General features: G+C 65.3%; 2 protein-coding genes across 2 annotated transcripts; both read right to left on the minus strand.

Moving 5' to 3' along the window:
* Window positions 1–564: 564 nt before the first annotated feature.
* On the minus strand, window positions 565–13,070 carry VPS16 (VPS16 core subunit of CORVET and HOPS complexes). Its single transcript, XM_062574860.1, has 24 exons — window positions 12,904–13,070; window positions 12,404–12,492; window positions 12,175–12,272; window positions 11,122–11,250; window positions 10,396–10,540; window positions 10,213–10,328; window positions 9,733–9,855; window positions 8,408–8,463; window positions 8,008–8,097; window positions 7,292–7,386; window positions 6,156–6,232; window positions 5,161–5,292; window positions 4,926–5,053; window positions 4,344–4,379; window positions 3,994–4,102; window positions 3,783–3,917; window positions 3,545–3,653; window positions 3,052–3,149; window positions 2,798–2,902; window positions 2,349–2,426; window positions 1,906–2,075; window positions 1,407–1,503; window positions 1,037–1,140; window positions 565–872 (listed from the first exon to the last, which is right to left on the minus strand). Exons 1-24 carry the CDS (start codon window positions 12,954–12,956, stop codon window positions 728–730), a joined length of 2,517 nt encoding a protein of 838 aa, XP_062430844.1. The 5' UTR covers window positions 12,957–13,070; the 3' UTR covers window positions 565–727.
* Window positions 13,071–13,172: 102 nt separating this feature from the next.
* LOC134139727 (probable N-acetyltransferase 8B) lies at window positions 13,173–15,360 on the minus strand. The gene is made up of 2 exons (XM_062574464.1): window positions 15,264–15,360; window positions 13,173–14,472 (listed from the first exon to the last, which is right to left on the minus strand). Exon 2 carries the CDS (start codon window positions 14,458–14,460, stop codon window positions 13,792–13,794), a length of 669 nt encoding a protein of 222 aa, XP_062430448.1. The 5' UTR covers window positions 14,461–14,472; window positions 15,264–15,360; the 3' UTR covers window positions 13,173–13,791.
* Between the last annotated feature and the right edge of the window lie 659 nt (window positions 15,361–16,019).

Below are 16,019 nucleotides of genomic sequence, written 5' to 3' on the forward strand. Positions count from 1 at the left end.
GACCCTCCCGGGACACCCCAAAACTTCCCTCCTGCGACCTTCCAGGGACCCCCCCGGGACCCTCCCGGGACACCCCAAAACTCCCCTCCTGCGACCCTCCAGGGACCCCCCCGGGACCCTCCCTGGGATCCCCCGGCTCCCTCCTAGGACACCCTCAGCCCCTCTCCTGACCCTCCAGGGAACCCCCCGGGACCCTCCCAGCATACCCCAAAACTCCCCTCCCAGGACCCTCCAGGGACCCCCCCCGGGACCCTCCCTGGGATCCCCCGGGTCCCTCCTGGGACACCCCCAAACTCCCCTCCTGGGACCCTCCAGGGACCCTTCAAGCCTCCCCCCCTCCCTCAAGACTCCCCCAGGGCCCCCCCACCCCCAGTGCCTGTATGGGGCCCAGTAGGACCCCCGGTCCCAGCACACCAGTGCCCAGACCCCAGTGCCCCTGTGGGGCTGCCTGACACCCAAACTGGGCAATCCTGCCCCAAAGCTGCCCCCCCCCCCAGAGCCCCCCGCCTGCGCCCCATCCTGCGGCTCAGCTCCGGGCGCAGCGCGGCAGCAGCACACAGCAAAGCAGCAGCTCGGCACTTTATTACCGGGAGCAGGCGGGGGGGAAGGGGGACCGGCGCGCAGCCGCGGACCCCGGGGCAGCTCCGCGGCCGCACGCATCCTTCCCCTGCGGCCCGGGGCCGCGGCAGCGCCGGCAGGGCCGGGGGCAGCGCCCAGCACGGGGGAGTCACTTCTTCAGCAGCTGGGCTCGGGCCCGGTTCAGCTTCTCCACCATGGCCGCGTCGGTGCTGGCGGTGCACTTGGAGAGGACGAAGTTCATCTCGTTCTCGTTCTTGTGCTCGATGGCAGCGTCGGCCGCTTGCTCCAAGTCCCTGCGGGGAGAACGGGGGGAGCTGGGGGTGGCGGAGGGAGCCCCCCATCCCGTAACGCCCTGGGGCTCCTCCTCCTCCTCCCTCCCCAGAGCCCGGGGCGCCCGTGCCCCACAGCTCAGCTCCTCCGCGGGGAGCGGCGTCGCGCCGGGGCTGGGGCGACGCACCCCACCAGGATGAAGGCCTTGACTCGCTGCTCCGGGGTCACGCGGGGAGCGTACTTCTTGGCCTCGTAGCGGTTGTGGTGCTTCACGGAGATCTCCACGAAGGGCTGGCGGAGGAGGGCGACAGGCTCGCTGCCGGCTCCCTCCCAGCCCCGTCCTCCAGCCTTTGCCCCACGCCAGCCTCCCCCGGGCCTGCTCCCGGAGGGGGCAGCTTGCTGCTCCGGTGCGCCCCAGCCTGCCGCTGTGCACCCACACCCCGCTGCACCCCACAGCCATCCTCCCTGGGATGCTGCTGGGCCCATGTGCTCCGGGATGGGATGAACTCCTGGCACCGAGCGGAGCCAGGTCCCCCTCCAGCAGTGAAATCGCTTACCAGGTACCCGATGGGCGACTTCTTGCTCTTGGAGAACTTCTCCATTTCCTCCCAGTCCCCACGGGTGGCCAGAGCACTGATCTTCAGCCACCAGTACCTGTAGACACAAACCAAAAGAGCTCATCTAGCTGCCAGAGCTTTGCAGCACCTCAAGCACCTGCCAGGCCCCAGCCCTGCAGCACAGGGACCCCAGGGATGGAGGGTTCCAGGAGAGGAAGACTCCTGGTCAAACACTGCTTCTCCACCTCCTAGCTCCGTCCAGCCCTAGTCAGCACCTGCTCCAGCAAAGCTCATGCTTGGCACCCCAAAAAGTCAACCCTCAGGATCCCATGCTGATCCCACCTCCTGCCCAGGGTGACCCCCGAGGGTGCACAGAGTGCTGCCGGCCAAGGACAGCCTCAGCAATGCCTGCACGTGAGTGGCGAGAGATGGGGGGCAGCTCTGCCCCTGTGCCACTGCAGGAGCCCCCCAGCACAGGCTGCTCCCCTGTGGGACCAACCGCTTGTCAGGGATCTTGAACTCCCGGTACAGCTGCTCGGCCCGCTTGTGGTGGCCGTCCAGGATCAGGTTGGAGACGGTGTCATGCAGCGAGAGGTCAACATAGGGTTTATCAAAGTCCTCCTGGAGATGTCGCTGGAGCCGCAAGAGCTTGATCTGATCCTCTGTGGCCTGTGGAGCAAACAACCAGAGTAAAGGGGTCTTTGCCCCAGCTCAGCCCCTACAAGCAATAGCAATGGCAGTGGTCCACCTGGCTTCAGCAGCAGGGCAGAGGATCTGCTGCTGCATTGCCATCCCCACAGCCCCCTGTCAAACAGACGTGACCCAGCCAAACACCAGGGCCAGCCAGCAAAACCCAGCTCTGCTCCCTGCCCAGCCCCAGCCCCAGCACCACCAAGAACAGGAGGGTCCCAGCAGCCCCTCCCTGGCCCTGGCCCTGCTCACCTTGGCAGCAAACTCGTTCTTGGCTTTGTAGTAGGCATCCAGGGCATTCTGCAGAGCACCTACTCTCCCCTCGATGCGCTGGGGACAGAGACCAAGGCTACGTCACCCCATGCCAGGCTGCAGAGGATGGGGTGCACGGACTGGGTGTCGCAGAGCCCTCAAGTGATGATGCCAGTGAGCTGTGAGCCCAGGAGTTTCCCTCCTGCACCTGGAGCCTGCCCTGAGCAAGGGGACGGTGGAAACTCCCCTGGTTGCAAATGCCTGGCTCACGCTGTTGAGCTGCACGGGACAGACACAGCCTCTGAGCACAAAGTTACTGCCTGCCCCTTCCCTGAGCAGTTCACCCCCTGTGCTGGATTTCCTTGGCCGAACGGATCAGTTGACTGGGAGGCAGGGTGGAGCCCATCCACCCTTCCTCTGCACTCCCCCTCCTGCTGCCAGGGACGGACCTTCTCCGAGTAGCTGGAGTGGACGTGGAAGTTGCCGAGTTCCTGGTGATTATCATCCTGGTTATACAGGTCCTTCAGCGTCTCCCGCTCCTGGTGCTTGCAGAACTGGGGACCAACGGGCAGCAGTTAGGGCACATGGGAGACGGTGAGCTGCCTCTATCGTGCTGAGCCCGGCTTGCTCAGACCCTGCCGCGGCCAAGCTGGCTCACGGGTCCGCACGGTCTGCCCGAGGCAGCGCCAGGGCAGCCCCTCACCTGGCGGTACAGGCTCAGGGCCACCGGCTGGTTCTGCAGCGTCATGAAGAAAGTGCCACGATTCAGTTCATTCTTCAGGTGGAGCACGACAGTGTAGACTGGGCACAGAGGGGACAGGATTCAGGAGAGGGGGCAGAGTCCCTTCTCCAACACAGCACGTCCAGGGGAGCAGTAGTGGGACACGCAGCCAGCCCACAGCACAGGGAGGGAAGCAGGTGACAGCGAAGCACATGGCAGAGCCCAGTGCTTCCTCCTCATCACGAGTGAGCACTGCTTGTGGGGTTCAAGCAGCTTCCACCACCCTCATCCCAGCTCAGATACTCCAGTGAGGTGTGAAGACATGAACGGGCTGCTCCCCCAGAGCTCGTCTTTCCCAGGAGACGTTTGCAGCCCTGAGGTTGTTCAGATCCCACGGTGCCAGGAGCTGCACGGTCCCATCCTGCTGCAGAGCCCTTTCCTGGGCCCATTTTGTGAGCCCTGACACTGCCCTTACCCAGGTCTGTGTCTCCGCTCTCGATGGCTTTGCTCAGGGCCAGCTTGCTCCGCTTCATCTTCAGCAGCAGTGGGACCTGCTCCCCTGAGCGTGGCTCGTACTCCAGCAGCTGCAACCAGCAGAGGGGCCGTCAGTCCACGGCCGCCCTGCATATTGCCCCAATGATGGAGCCCTCCGTGATGCCTTCCCCCCCCACCCTGCCGGGTACACCACGGCCCCAGCCTCCTGCCCAGTGGACCTTGATGGCCAACTCTGTCCTGCCACAGTCGTAAGCCCGGGCGGCGATTTCGGAATACGAGATGCCTGGTGTGTCACCCAGCTTCTGGTTGATGGCATGGGCCACCTCCTCATCTGACTTGTCCTTCTGCTGCACCTGGAAGGGAGCGGTCTCTGCACGGCGCCGGGACAGGCAGAGCCCTCAGACCCCTTCCCTGCGGGCACCTCCTTACCTTGTAGCAGGCCCAGTGTGCCAGGATCCGGCTGACGCCCTGGATCTCCGAGAGGCGCAAGTACTCGCAGATCCTGATGGCCAGGGGGTAGAGCCGCCGCAGAACCAGCCTGGCATGGGAGCACACAGAGGGTCAGCAGCACGGCCCACCACGGGCACAGGGCGTGCGAGGCAGGGCAGCACAACCGGCCTCGCGGGGAGGTCCTGAGCGCTCGGAGCCTGCTCAGGCCCCAGCGGGGGGACAGGGACCGGGCAGACCGCAGCGCAGCTGGACACATGGCCTCAGTCCCACCAGCCAAGGTGGCTCGGAGGACAGGCGCTGTCATGTCCGGCTTGCAGGGGGATCCTTACCTGTCCAGCAGGACTTCGATGGTAAGTCGCTTGTATCTGCGAGGATGGTCAAGGGACACCTCAGCTCACCAAACAGGATCGAGCCCCACGGAGCACAGGCAATGTGCCAGGCACCGGTCCCCTCTGGGCAGCGCCTGCTGCCCTAGCGCTGCCCGGGCTGAGCGCTGCCCTGGAGCCAGCCCTGGCGCACGTGGCGGCAGGGCCACCTCAGCTCTGGAAGCTGCACAGACCACCTCTGCGGGCTGGCAGAGCCCACTGGCACCAGGAAAATCCATGAAGGGAAACCCAGCATGCGACAGAGAGCCCAGCGAGGCCCACCAGGGTGTGATGTGCATGAGCATCTCAGCTACAGATCCCTGCTATGGAGCCCAGGATATGGCTGCTGCGCAAACGACAGGGAGCTGGCTGCTAAGTGGCAGTGCAGCCCACTCCTGCCCTGGCTTGCTCCTATCCCAGCAGGAGCCCAGAGCCTCAAATCCCAGGGCCAAGACCAGCACTGACTTCAGTGGCCTTGTGTGCCAGCAGACAGACCCCGTGCCTTCCCCACGGTCCTCACTCTTGCACCTGCCCCACAGAGGATACTGGGTGAAGGTGAGGGGGATGCCGATCTGATAGTCCCGGATGGCGTTGAGCACCCGCAGGTCCTGGCACATGCGCACGAAGCTCTCCGGCGGAAATTTGTCGATGAAACACTTCCCAAACGAGGCGGCCTGCAGGAGAAATGTGTGGTCTCTGGGGCTGAGCAAGTTACATGAGAGGCCTTGAGCAGAGGAGGGAAAAGCCTCACCCAGACTCTCCTACCACCTCCTACACTCACCCTGAGCAGGGACTTCTGGGTTTCAGGCTCATGCTCGTAGCCAGCTGCCTCGATGCACTGGCTCACTGCCTCTGGAAGCAGCTTCTGGTCCTTGATCTCCCGCAGGTACTCATCTGCCTTCTGACTCTCCTTCTGCAGAGGAGCAGAGTGCATGGGGAGGACTCAGGGTCTGGGAGCTGATGTCTCCCAGGAAGAGCGCAGACCACCTGACTCCCCATGCTCCCTCTGCTCTGCACAGCGGGCGCTGGGTAGCGGACAGCGCACAGTGAGCCCTCACCCTGGCGTCCCTGGGACTGGATCCCCACGTACAGCCCGTGGGAGACTAGAGAGTGGCAGTGAGCACGAAGCCTGGGTGCCTGGCTCCTCTGAACAGCGCTCCTGAGCAGCAGGAACACAACTGCACGACACCACACCGTGCAGCTCGTCACCCTTGAGCGCTGTGTCGGCACTATCACACTCTGAGGACCTGGTGGAGTGTGGCCCCAGGATCACAGAGACGTGCCAAGGCATCCTGCACCGATGAGCTGCTCAGACACCCAGCACTGCCATGTGGCTGCTGCAGTCTCCAGGGCAAAGTCTCTTCCTCCACCCAAGGAGGAACAGCCCTCCCTGTGCTGCCCACAGCTGTCTGAGCTGCCAGGCAGGTGTCGCTGGCTCTTGTGCCCATCGAGGGGTCCCAAAATACACACCAAGCTGGGAGACCTGCTCCAGGCTCCAGCAGAGCTGAGCCCAGCCCAGCCCAGCCCAGCCCATGCCCTGGGGCCACGGCTGCTGCAAAAACACTCAGTGCAAGCGGCCTTGGCTGAAGAGAGCTCTGTGATTCAGGGCTGGGTCTTCGCAGGAACCTCTGGGCTTTCCTCGCTCCCGTTACTGCAGAGAAGGGCAGGGATAATGCTGGCAGTGGTTTGCATCGCACTGCAGCTGTCCTGACCATGTGGCGCTCCCCAAGGATGGCAGGAGGGAGGCAGGATCCGGAGCAGGGCAATGTGCCGTACCTCATACTCCTTCTGCGCCTCGAGCAGGAGCGCCCCTGGGGCCATGGAGGCAATTTTAAAGATCTCCTGGCTGGCCTCTGCAGAGAAGGGAAGAAAAAGTGAGGGTGAGAGGCTGCCGCAGCCCAGGCACAAGCCACCTGCACCCAGGTGGGCACCTGCTCTTATGCCCCCCTCCATACAGTTGTGCAACCTGAGGAGAGAGCGGGGTCCCACCACTGCACTTCTGCAGGGGCAATGGGAAGGGGTGGGAGCATGGCCAGCCCCGAGGAGCTGGGCAGACCAGAGTCGATAGACAGCCACAAGGCCGCTCTCAGCCCCTGCGGCAGCAGCCCCTACTCGCTCTGCCGGGCTGTTGCAGGAGGCTCGTCCCCACCCAGGGTTGCTCAGACCCCCTCACATTGGAGGGCCCCAGTCCCACTGCCGGGAGCATGCAGGGCACAAGAGAAGGCTGTGGCAGCATGGACGGGCTCTGAACCATCTCTGGCATGCAAATAATAAACACAGACCCCAACGGTCAGACAGGGGACAGGGAGCCAGAGGCAGCTGCTAGGATATGCACATTCCTGGCAGCTATTCCTCTACCTAGAGCCTCGGCATATCCTGGGTACCTCAGCTCTGGAAGTACAAGTGACTGCAACAGAGCAAGAGATGAGAAACGGGTGTGTTGAGCTGTGCCAGGCCTCAACTCAGCTCAAAGCACAAGGGCATTGACAGAGGAAGGCGGGGGAGGCAGCCCAGAGGGCTCCTGCTCGGGACGCAGAGGCACGGCAGAGCTGGCAAGGAGGGGACGAGAACTGCAGCAGCACTGGGGAAGCAGGGCCAAGAGACAGGAAGGCAGCTGGAGCCAGGCAGGGCTCAGGGGCAGCAGCTCAACACTAGGCGAGCGCCTCGGGGGAAGGAGCCTGGCACCAGGATGGCTGGGCCGAGCACACAGCTCTGCTCCGCTGCAAAGCTCTCAGCAGCTCTTGAGCTTCCAGAAAGGGCCAGGCACATGGCAGCCCTGAGCGCAGAACTCGGCACAGTCTGGCAGAGCCAAACTGCGCTGCCATCACCCTCCTGCTGCAGTCCCGTGGGCCCCTGCCTCCCTGGCCGCAGGCAGAGACCCACTCGGCCTCGCCACCCGGGGGACATCTCACCTGGGATCTCGTGCAGGAACTCGTGGGAGGTGCGAGACAAGATCCGGACCCCGTCCAGCTCTGGCACCAGGTAGGAGTCTTCATCCAGAACAAATCTGTGCTCCCCACTAAGGACTCATGGACAGAAGGCAGCTCCCAGCTGCAGCCTAGCTCAGGCCTGGGACCAGGCAGCCACAGCCAAGCCACTGAGCAACCCCCTGACAGCTCCCACTCCCACAGGGCCGCAGCTCATGACCCCACTTTCAAGGCAGACAGCGGGGCACAGGATTAGCCCTTGGAAGGGACAGAAATCCTCCCACTCACAGTGGCCCTTGCCCTCTGGGAATCAAGAGGGGATCATGGAAGGGCAGAGCAGCTCCCAGCTGCTGGGGCTTCTGTGGCTTGGCACACCAGCCTCCTCTCCAAGCTGGGAGGAAGGCCTGTCCATAGGGAGCTGGGAGACTAGGAGAACGGGAGCAAGTTGGGCCCAGAGAGGGAAGGTGCATTCACTGCAACACACGAGTTGAGTGTAGCTGGAAAGGGAGGATTGTGGCTGAACTGCAGAGAAGAGGAACAAATTCAGCTGTATCTGACCATCTTGACAGCAAGGGCAGGGCAGGGCTGCAGAAACACTGATGCTCGTGACAGAGACAGCAACAGCCTGAGGAAGGCCAGCTGAGGCCCACGGTTGGGGCTGGCCTTCAAAACGACACTTGTCCTTCCTCCCCAAAGGATACTGGATGCACTCTGTGGAGTTCCCTGCCACCATGAGCTGACGATCCCAGGTCACCACCACGGCACGCTGCCGGCTCCGGGGACGCGTGCACCTGCCAGGGACCCCCGGCCCAGTCAGGGGCAGCGATTACTCCCGAGACCCTGCCCCAGTGCCAGGTCTGGTCCTGCAGCCCCCCCCCCCCCCAGAGCGGGGCCTGTCCCCATGCTCCTGGACCAGGAGCAAAAGAGAAGGTCACACTCTTCCCAGGGATGGCACCAGAGCAGTCCAGAGCCACTCGGATACTGCTGAAGCAGGAGTGCAAGGATGCTCCAGCGGAGCCAGGACAACAAGTGGTACAAAGATCCAGGGTCTCCAGGAGGGCAGAGCCAGGGGCAGAGGGAGCCAACCCACAGACCACTCACCAAACCATCTGCTTGGGTGGAGATCGGATGCTACTGTTGAACTCACAGAATTTCTCCTGGAATGGAAAAGAGCAGAGTTACGGAGGAGAAAGCGCAGGGAAAGGCGTGTGTGGCAGGAGGCCGAGAGCAGCGGCAGCAGAGGACAAGCAACGCAGACCAGGCTGCGCCCAGCCCTGCACGCTCTGGGCAATGCTGGTGCCAGCCGGTGAGCAAGTGGTCCCACAGCAGACTCGACCTGGTCACCAGCTCTAACCTCTACAGGGAACCGGGGAACAAAAACAGTGTGTGAAAAACATGTTCTCCCACTGCTATAGAATGCAACCCATCTGCCCAAAGAGCAAGAAACTGCTTTTGCCTGACTGAAACCAGGTGGAGGAGTCAAGCTAAAGGAGAATGATTTCTTTCAAAGAGTGCAAAAGGTAACCAAAATGCCACTAGTGTGAACCAGATAATGGTAGGGAATTTTGGAGTGCAGAGTCTTACAAGGCCACCTATACCCAAGTGACCACATCAGTAAGGTAATAAGGCTGAGATTGCCTAGGAAACAATGTTAAAACTATCAAATTTGAGTACAGGTGTAACAGAATTGAGACCAGCAGAGAAATAGTAATTAGGGACAAGTTGTTAATTTGTGAGGAGTTTGGGTAGAACAAGGGACATGCAGAGACAGTAAAAAGGTGGGTCCAGAGACAGAAGAAAATGGAGAATAAGGTATAAGATCAGGTAAAGAACAAAATAGAGTGGGTCTTCTGATAGCAGAAGTGCAGATGCCCACGGGTGGCAGCGACGCTGACCTGCAGACCCAAGCCCGTCAGGGCCCCAGAGGGACCCTGCTCACACCCCACCGGGCTCTCCATCACCAGTGTCTGCAAGACTTGTGCAAGAGGGTGGAGTAAGGAGGGATGGACGTATGCTCTAATAGTAGTGGGGAGGGAAGGGAACTAGAACGGAAATTCAATAGTAAATATACATGATTTATAAGATTAAGATGATAATTAATATTTTTATAGTTATATGTGATAATTAAATGATACAATTGTAACTCAATAATAATAGTGCGATTTTAGCTTACTGAATGCTTCATTTTCAGTTTTTCAGTAGTCTGCTACTTAACAGTAAACACCATAATCTTTCGCATCAGTTATGTCTCAAGCCTCCAGTCTGTGCGAGGAGAGTCAGACCCTTGAATTTACACATCCCGTGACCAGGGCTCAGACTCTGCTCTCAGCACCTGCAACTCAGCCTGCGCCACAGAGCGCGGGTCAGATCAGGCCCCCGGAGGCGGCACCGCACTAGCCCACCTCTGTGACCGAGCCGGCGCTCACCTTCAGTGTGGACAGTCCCATCCAGATGTAGCCGGTGTCAGTGAAGAGCGCCAGGCAGCGGTAGTTGAAGGACACGGCCATCCGCAGGTAGGTCCCGGCAGTGGGGCTCATGCCAGGTGGGGTCTGGGACAGGGAAAAGGGGATGGTTACATGCAGAGGCCAATCTGGGGGCACGGGACGTATCACATGCTGGCACAGACCCTGCCTAAAGGGCTGAGAGCTGGCTGTAGGTGAGGGTGTAAAGCTGGTGAACAGTAGCCCGGGCCAAGCTGGGCTGTCCTCTCCCATTCCTCCCACCACCTTGTGCCTGCTCATCCCTCCGCTCTGGCTGGGATGGGGCCAGCGTCCCCACTGCACACGCCTGCCCAGTGAGAGGAGATGCCTGTGGGGCAGACGGAGGACAGAAAGGACCTGCTAGCGAGGGCGGGAGGCTGGGGACAGGCGCCGTTCCCGACGGATGACCACCCGCGGCTTGCTCACCACCACGGAGCAGGACGTGTTGTCCAGCAGGTAGAGATCCTGGCCGACCGCCAGCAAGATGATGGTCACTCTGTCCTGGGAGAGCACGGCCCAGCAGGAGGGCGGTTTCTGCAGACCTGCCGGGCACCAGAGATCAGGGCTCCGTGCCTGGCGGGAGCAGGGAGGAGGGCAAAGGGGACACACCTGGGACCTCGGGCATCCTGCGCAGCTTCAAGTCATCGATGTTGGTGGCTAGGGAGAAGCGATGTGCCCCCGTCAGGATGGCCACACCAGTGCCGTACTCCGTGTGGAAGACCTTCGCCTCCAGCACATGGTTCTGCAGTACCTCCTGCGCCGTGGGGAGAGAGCTGAGCCCAGGCCGGGGCCCGCAGGGGCAGCCCGTGATGGGTGCAGTGAGGAGCCCAGCATCAGCAAGGATGCTGTTGTCGGTGAAACACTGCTCTGAGAATGAAATTGCCCCAGGACAGAACAACAAAAATGCAGAGCCCAGCCCTGTACAGCACTGCCATATGCCCTAGCTCTGACAGGCATTCCTCCTGCAGAGGACAGGATTGTTTCAGCCCTGTGTGCCACTAGGAAGTTTGCCAGCTCATTCCCAAAGGAAGCGAGCCCTGGGTGGAGGCTGGGAGAGCCCTGTGCTTTCAGCTTTGCCCCCCAAAGTGCTGGGGGAGCACTCAGGGAGGCCACGCAGCACTCGCTTCTCCGAGCTGCATAAACCCAACTCGGCGTGTTTCCTTGTGAAGAACTCGCAGCAGGAGTGTGGCCCGAGGTCTGCGCCCCTAGAAGGCCTCCTGCCCTTGACAGGACGGTGCTCCCAGCGCCTGGCCCCGGCCCGAGGGCCCCTCTGGCCAGACTGCCGTGTGACGGGCCCCCAGCTCAGCCTGGCGCAGCCCACGCAGCCCCACTCACATTGCCCATGCTGAAGTGACGCTTAAACTCGCAGAAGATGTTGTAGATGAGAATGGTGCCATCCTCCTGGATGCACAGCAGGTCCTCGCTGACCGTCCAGCCCAGGTGCACCAGCTGGCCACTCTTCCACTGCGGAAGGCAGAAGAGGATGCATGAGCATGCGGCAGGGCGTCAGACTCACAGGGCAGCATCCCAGCCGCAGCCTCTCACCGGGAGACGCTTGTGAAGCTGATGGCTTTGTCTCGGCTTTTGCAGCTCTGACGTGCTCTTGCCCTGGCTGTCCTAGCTTTGCGGGGCTGGTGGGCCTGGCAGCATCTCCCCCTCCTGCACTCTCAGGGCTCTGCATCCACCCAAGCTCTGCACAACAATGAGGGGAGGTTGCTCCTGTGGCTTCAACACTCTTAGTACTGCTACCTGCTTCTCCCAGGGCTTGGGTGGCTTCCCTCTCGCTGCACCTCTCTCCCCTCTGCTTTGGAGCAGCTCCTCTGAAGCTGCCGGGCAGCTCAACTGCGACTGCAGGAGCTGCACAGTCTCCACACCAGAGAGCTTAAGGCGTTAAGGACAGAGGGCAGCATCTTGCTTCCCTGCTCAGAGATTAGAGAAGCTGCCCAAGGGCATGTGATAAGCGCGTGGCACAGGCAGAAGCAACTGCAGATCTCACAGCCTGGTGCTTTGTCTACAGCACCCAGCTGGCAGCTCCTCTGTACGGAGGTGCCTGGGCCTCCCCTGCGCTGCCACCAGCACCTAGCACTCTGCCTGCTCTTCCGCAGCCACCCCTGCTGCTCAGGGGCTCATTGGGGCTGCTGCAAGGGTCCGAGAGCTGCAACCACCCAGTGGACCCAAGCCGGTGCTGGCACAGGGCACACAGCACAGGCTCCGATGGCTTGTGTCACCTGGTACCTCCCGCCCGGGACACGGCTGGGACTGTCCCAGGCTCTCTGGCCCATCAGCAAGTCCCCAGAAAGGGTCCAGGTGCAGCTCAGAGGGGGCGGCTGGGTCAGAGAGCTAACGGTGCAGCGGAGCCCAGTGCCTGCCCGCCCGCCGTGTGCTCACCGGGACGCTGGCCAGGAGCAGCCCCGAGGCCGAGTAGATCTCCAGCAGCGGGCGGGCGCTGGGAGACTTCTCCTTCCTGGTGTTGTTCTTCAGCAAAGCTGCAGGTGGGACGGGACAGCCCCTCTGAGCCGGCGGCACCCTGCTGCCCGCACAGCCCCCGCCGGTCGGGGACAGCCCCGGCCCTCACAGAGGGTGCCCGGGAGAGCCAGGGGAGCGGGCCCTGCCCTACCTATGGGCCCCCCGTATGGGGCGGCCGCCACCAGGCAGTCCCGCAGGTCCTCCTTGAGGCTCCACTCCATGGCGTACAGCTCGAACTTCCTGCGGCCGCACGGCGACGGACGGGGCGCTGGCGACGGCACCCAGCCCTGTGGCGGGGGCTGGGCCCCGGCCCCACCGCCAGCCCCGACACCCCTCGCGGCCGGCCCCAGAGAGCACGGCTGGCATCAGGCCCGAGGGCCGGCCCCGAGCCCCATGGACCGGCCCCGAGCCCCACGGACGGACCCTGAGCGCCTCGGCTGGTGCTGATCCCCGAGAAGGGCTGGGATCGCTCCTGGGCAGGTGCCAGGGATCAGGGATGGAGCCCCCGCCCCGCCCCGGGCCGGCACCGCGCCGCGGGCACTGGGCCGCCCCCCACCGCCCCGGGCCGGGGCCTGGCACCAGGGATCACAACCGGGCCGCTGCCGGGGACGGGGCCCGCCGGGCCCGTGCAGCTGCCGGGGACGCCCTCACCGGTAGAAGGCCTCCTCGCCCAGCGGGTTCCAGTTGGCCGTGTAGCAGTCCATGGCGGCGGCGGCCCGCGCCGGGCCGGGCCGGGCCGGTCCAGCCCCGCTCCGCGTCGGGTCCGGGCACCCGACGGCCTCCCGGCAGCTCGCCTAGCGCTTCCGCCCGGTCTGCCCGCGCTTCCGCCCGTCCCACTCAGCGCTTCCGCCCGGTCTGCCCGCGCTTCCGCCCGCCCCGCCCAGCGCTTCCGCCCGCCCCGCCCAGCGCTTCCGCCCGGCCAGCGACGCCGCAGCGGCAGCCGCCGCCATGCGCAGTGAGGGCAGGGCCGGTGCCGGGCCCGCGCGTCCCCTCCGCGCCCGGGTGTCGCAGCACTGCCACGGCTGGGGGGACGTGCACGCCAACACTACGCCCAGGCTTGCACGCTCGTGCGCATGCACGCGCACAGGAGCACATGCAGACACCAAGCCCAGGCTTGCACGCTCGCGTGCGTGCACGCGCACAGCAGCATGCCCATGCGCACTGTCGCACACACGCACAGGCTTTCACACACACGTGCATGCCCACAGATAGACTTGCACGCACAGACCCACCTGCATGCATGCACACAAACACAGGCTTGTACACACGCGTGCATGCAGATGCACAGCGACATGCCCAGACACATACAATCACACACCTGCACACGCAGACTCACACACGCCCGTGTGCACACACACACACACGCGTACACACACGTGCGTATGCGCAGACCTGCACGTGTGGTGCACGCAGTCACACGCACGCATGCACGCAGATTTGCACACGCGTGCGTGCACACGCAGAGCCGCGCGCCCCGCGCAGGCGGCCGCCCCCGGCGCAGCAAAGAGCGGAGGCGCCGCCGCCTTGCCGGGAGCCCGTTTATTCCGCGCGGGGGCCGGCGGGCAGCTCGCGGCGGTAGTCGAAGATCTGGAAGCACAGGAGGCTGCCGAGCAGCGAGGGGCTGGCGGCTCCCACCCGGCGGAAGCCCTGGCCCTCGTAGAGCCGCTGCGCCGCCACCTGCACCACCGAGGTGCTGAGCACCACGGCGCCGTAGCCCCGCGCCTCGGCGAAGCGCAGCACCTCCCGCACCAGCACCCGCGCGATCCCGCGGCCCCGCTGGTCCCGCCGCACCGACATGCGCTTCAGCTCCAGCACGCCGGGCTCCGGCGCCGGCACGGCCGCCACCGTGCCCACCAGCACCCCGCCGGCCTCCGCCACCCAGAAGCTGGCGTCGGGCGGCTCCACGTAGGCGGCGCGGATGTCCCGCAGGTCGGTCTCCAGCGCCTCCTGCACGTACGAGGTGGCCAGCGAGCGCACCAGGGGCCAGGCGGCCAGCAGCGCCAGCACCGCGGCGCCCAGCGCCGGCGCCCAGCAGCCCGCCGCCGCCCGCACCGCCGCCACCAGCGCCAGCAGCGCCAGCTGCGCCCGCCCCGCCTGCAGCAGGTGTCGGTAGGTGGCCGGCACGTGCTCCAGGATGCCGCAGGCGAAGAGGGTCCGCGCCGCCTCGTAGTCGCCGTCCTGGTACGGCCGGATGCGGTACTGCGCCATGGCTGCCGGCACCTGCGGCGCGGCGCGGCGGCGTCGGCCACGGGCACCCGCCGCCGGCCCCGCCGCCCGCGCCCCTCCCGCGCCCCGCGCCCCCTCCCCGCCCGCGGCACTCCGGCCCGCTCTGCCGCGTCCGCACCCGCTGCGCTGCCGTTCCACCCGCTCTGCTGCGGTCTTGCCGGCTTCATTGCAACTTTGCCCACTGCGTTGCAATTTCGCCCGCTCTGCTGTGATTTTGCCCACTGCGTTGCGATTTTGCCCGCTGCACGGCCATTTTACCCACTCTGTTGCGATTTTGCCCGCTGCATTGGAACTTTGCCCGCTCCATCGCGATTTTGCCCGCTGCTTTGGAATTTTGCCCTCTGCATTGGAACTTTGCCCGCTCCATCGTGGTTTTGCCCGCTGTTGCATTTTTACCCGCTCTGCTGCAATCTAACCCGCTGCACTGCATTTTTACCCACTCCTCTGCATTTTTACCCGCTCCTCTGCATTTTTACCCGCTCCACCGCATTTTTACCCACTCCACTGCATTCGTGCCCGCTCTACTGCACTCGTGCCCGCTCCGTGCCAGCCTCCCCCGTCCCCCTCCCCCGGGCGCTGGGGCAGGCGCTGCGGCGGGGCCGGGCCGGGCCGGCGGGGCTGGGGCGGGGGCGGCGGCGGGCGCCCCCCTCGCAGCCGCCCGCGCCGGGCCGGGCCGGGCCGGGCCGGGCCGGGGCCAGCAGGCAGCCGAGGTCCCGGCCGGCGGCTCGGGGGACCCGGGACCCCACGCTGCGGCCGCCCCGGCCCCGGCCCGGCCCGGCCCCTACCTGCCCCCGGGGCCCTTCGCCTCGGCGCTCGCGGCTCCGCGCGGCTCCGCTCGGCTCCGCTCGGCGCGCGGGGACGCGGGGACGCGCGTGCACGGGGATGGGCGCCGCGCGTGAAACGGGAAGTGCTCCGCGGGACGTCCGCCGCCCCGCGCCGCCCCACGGCGCCCCGCGCCCGCCCCCACGCCCGCCCCCACGGCGCCCCCGCGCCCGCCCCACGGCGCCCCGCGCCCGCCCCCACGGCGCCCCCACGCCCGCCCCACGCCGCCCCGCTCCCGCCCCCACGGCGCCCCGCGCCGCCCCACGGCGCCCCCGCGCCCACCCCCACGGCGCCCCCGCGCCCGCCCCACGCCGCCCCGCTCCCGCCCCCACGGCGCCCCGCGCCGCCCCACGGCGGACCCCCAGCCCCGCATCCGCCCCCACGGCGGCCCCTGCGCCCCATACCCAGCCCCACGGCGGCCCCCACAACCCATGCCCGCCCCCACGGTGGCCCCCAGCCCCACGCCCGGCCCACCGCGGCCCCTGTGCCCCATACTCTGCCCCACGGCGGCCCCCAGCCCCGCACCCATCCCCACGGTAGGCCCTGTGCCCCATACCCTGCCCCACGGCGGCCCCCAGCCCTGCACCCATCCCCACGGCAGCCCCTGTGCCCCATACCCTGCCCCACGGCAGCCCCCACAACCCGTGCCCACCACCACGGTGGCCCCCAGCCCCACGCCCGGCCCCATGGCTGCCCCTCAGCCCCACACCTGCCCCCAC

The sequence above is a fragment of the Rhea pennata genome, chromosome 4, assembly GCF_028389875.1.
Source record: "Rhea pennata isolate bPtePen1 chromosome 4, bPtePen1.pri, whole genome shotgun sequence".
NCBI lineage: Eukaryota > Metazoa > Chordata > Aves > Rheiformes > Rheidae > Rhea > Rhea pennata.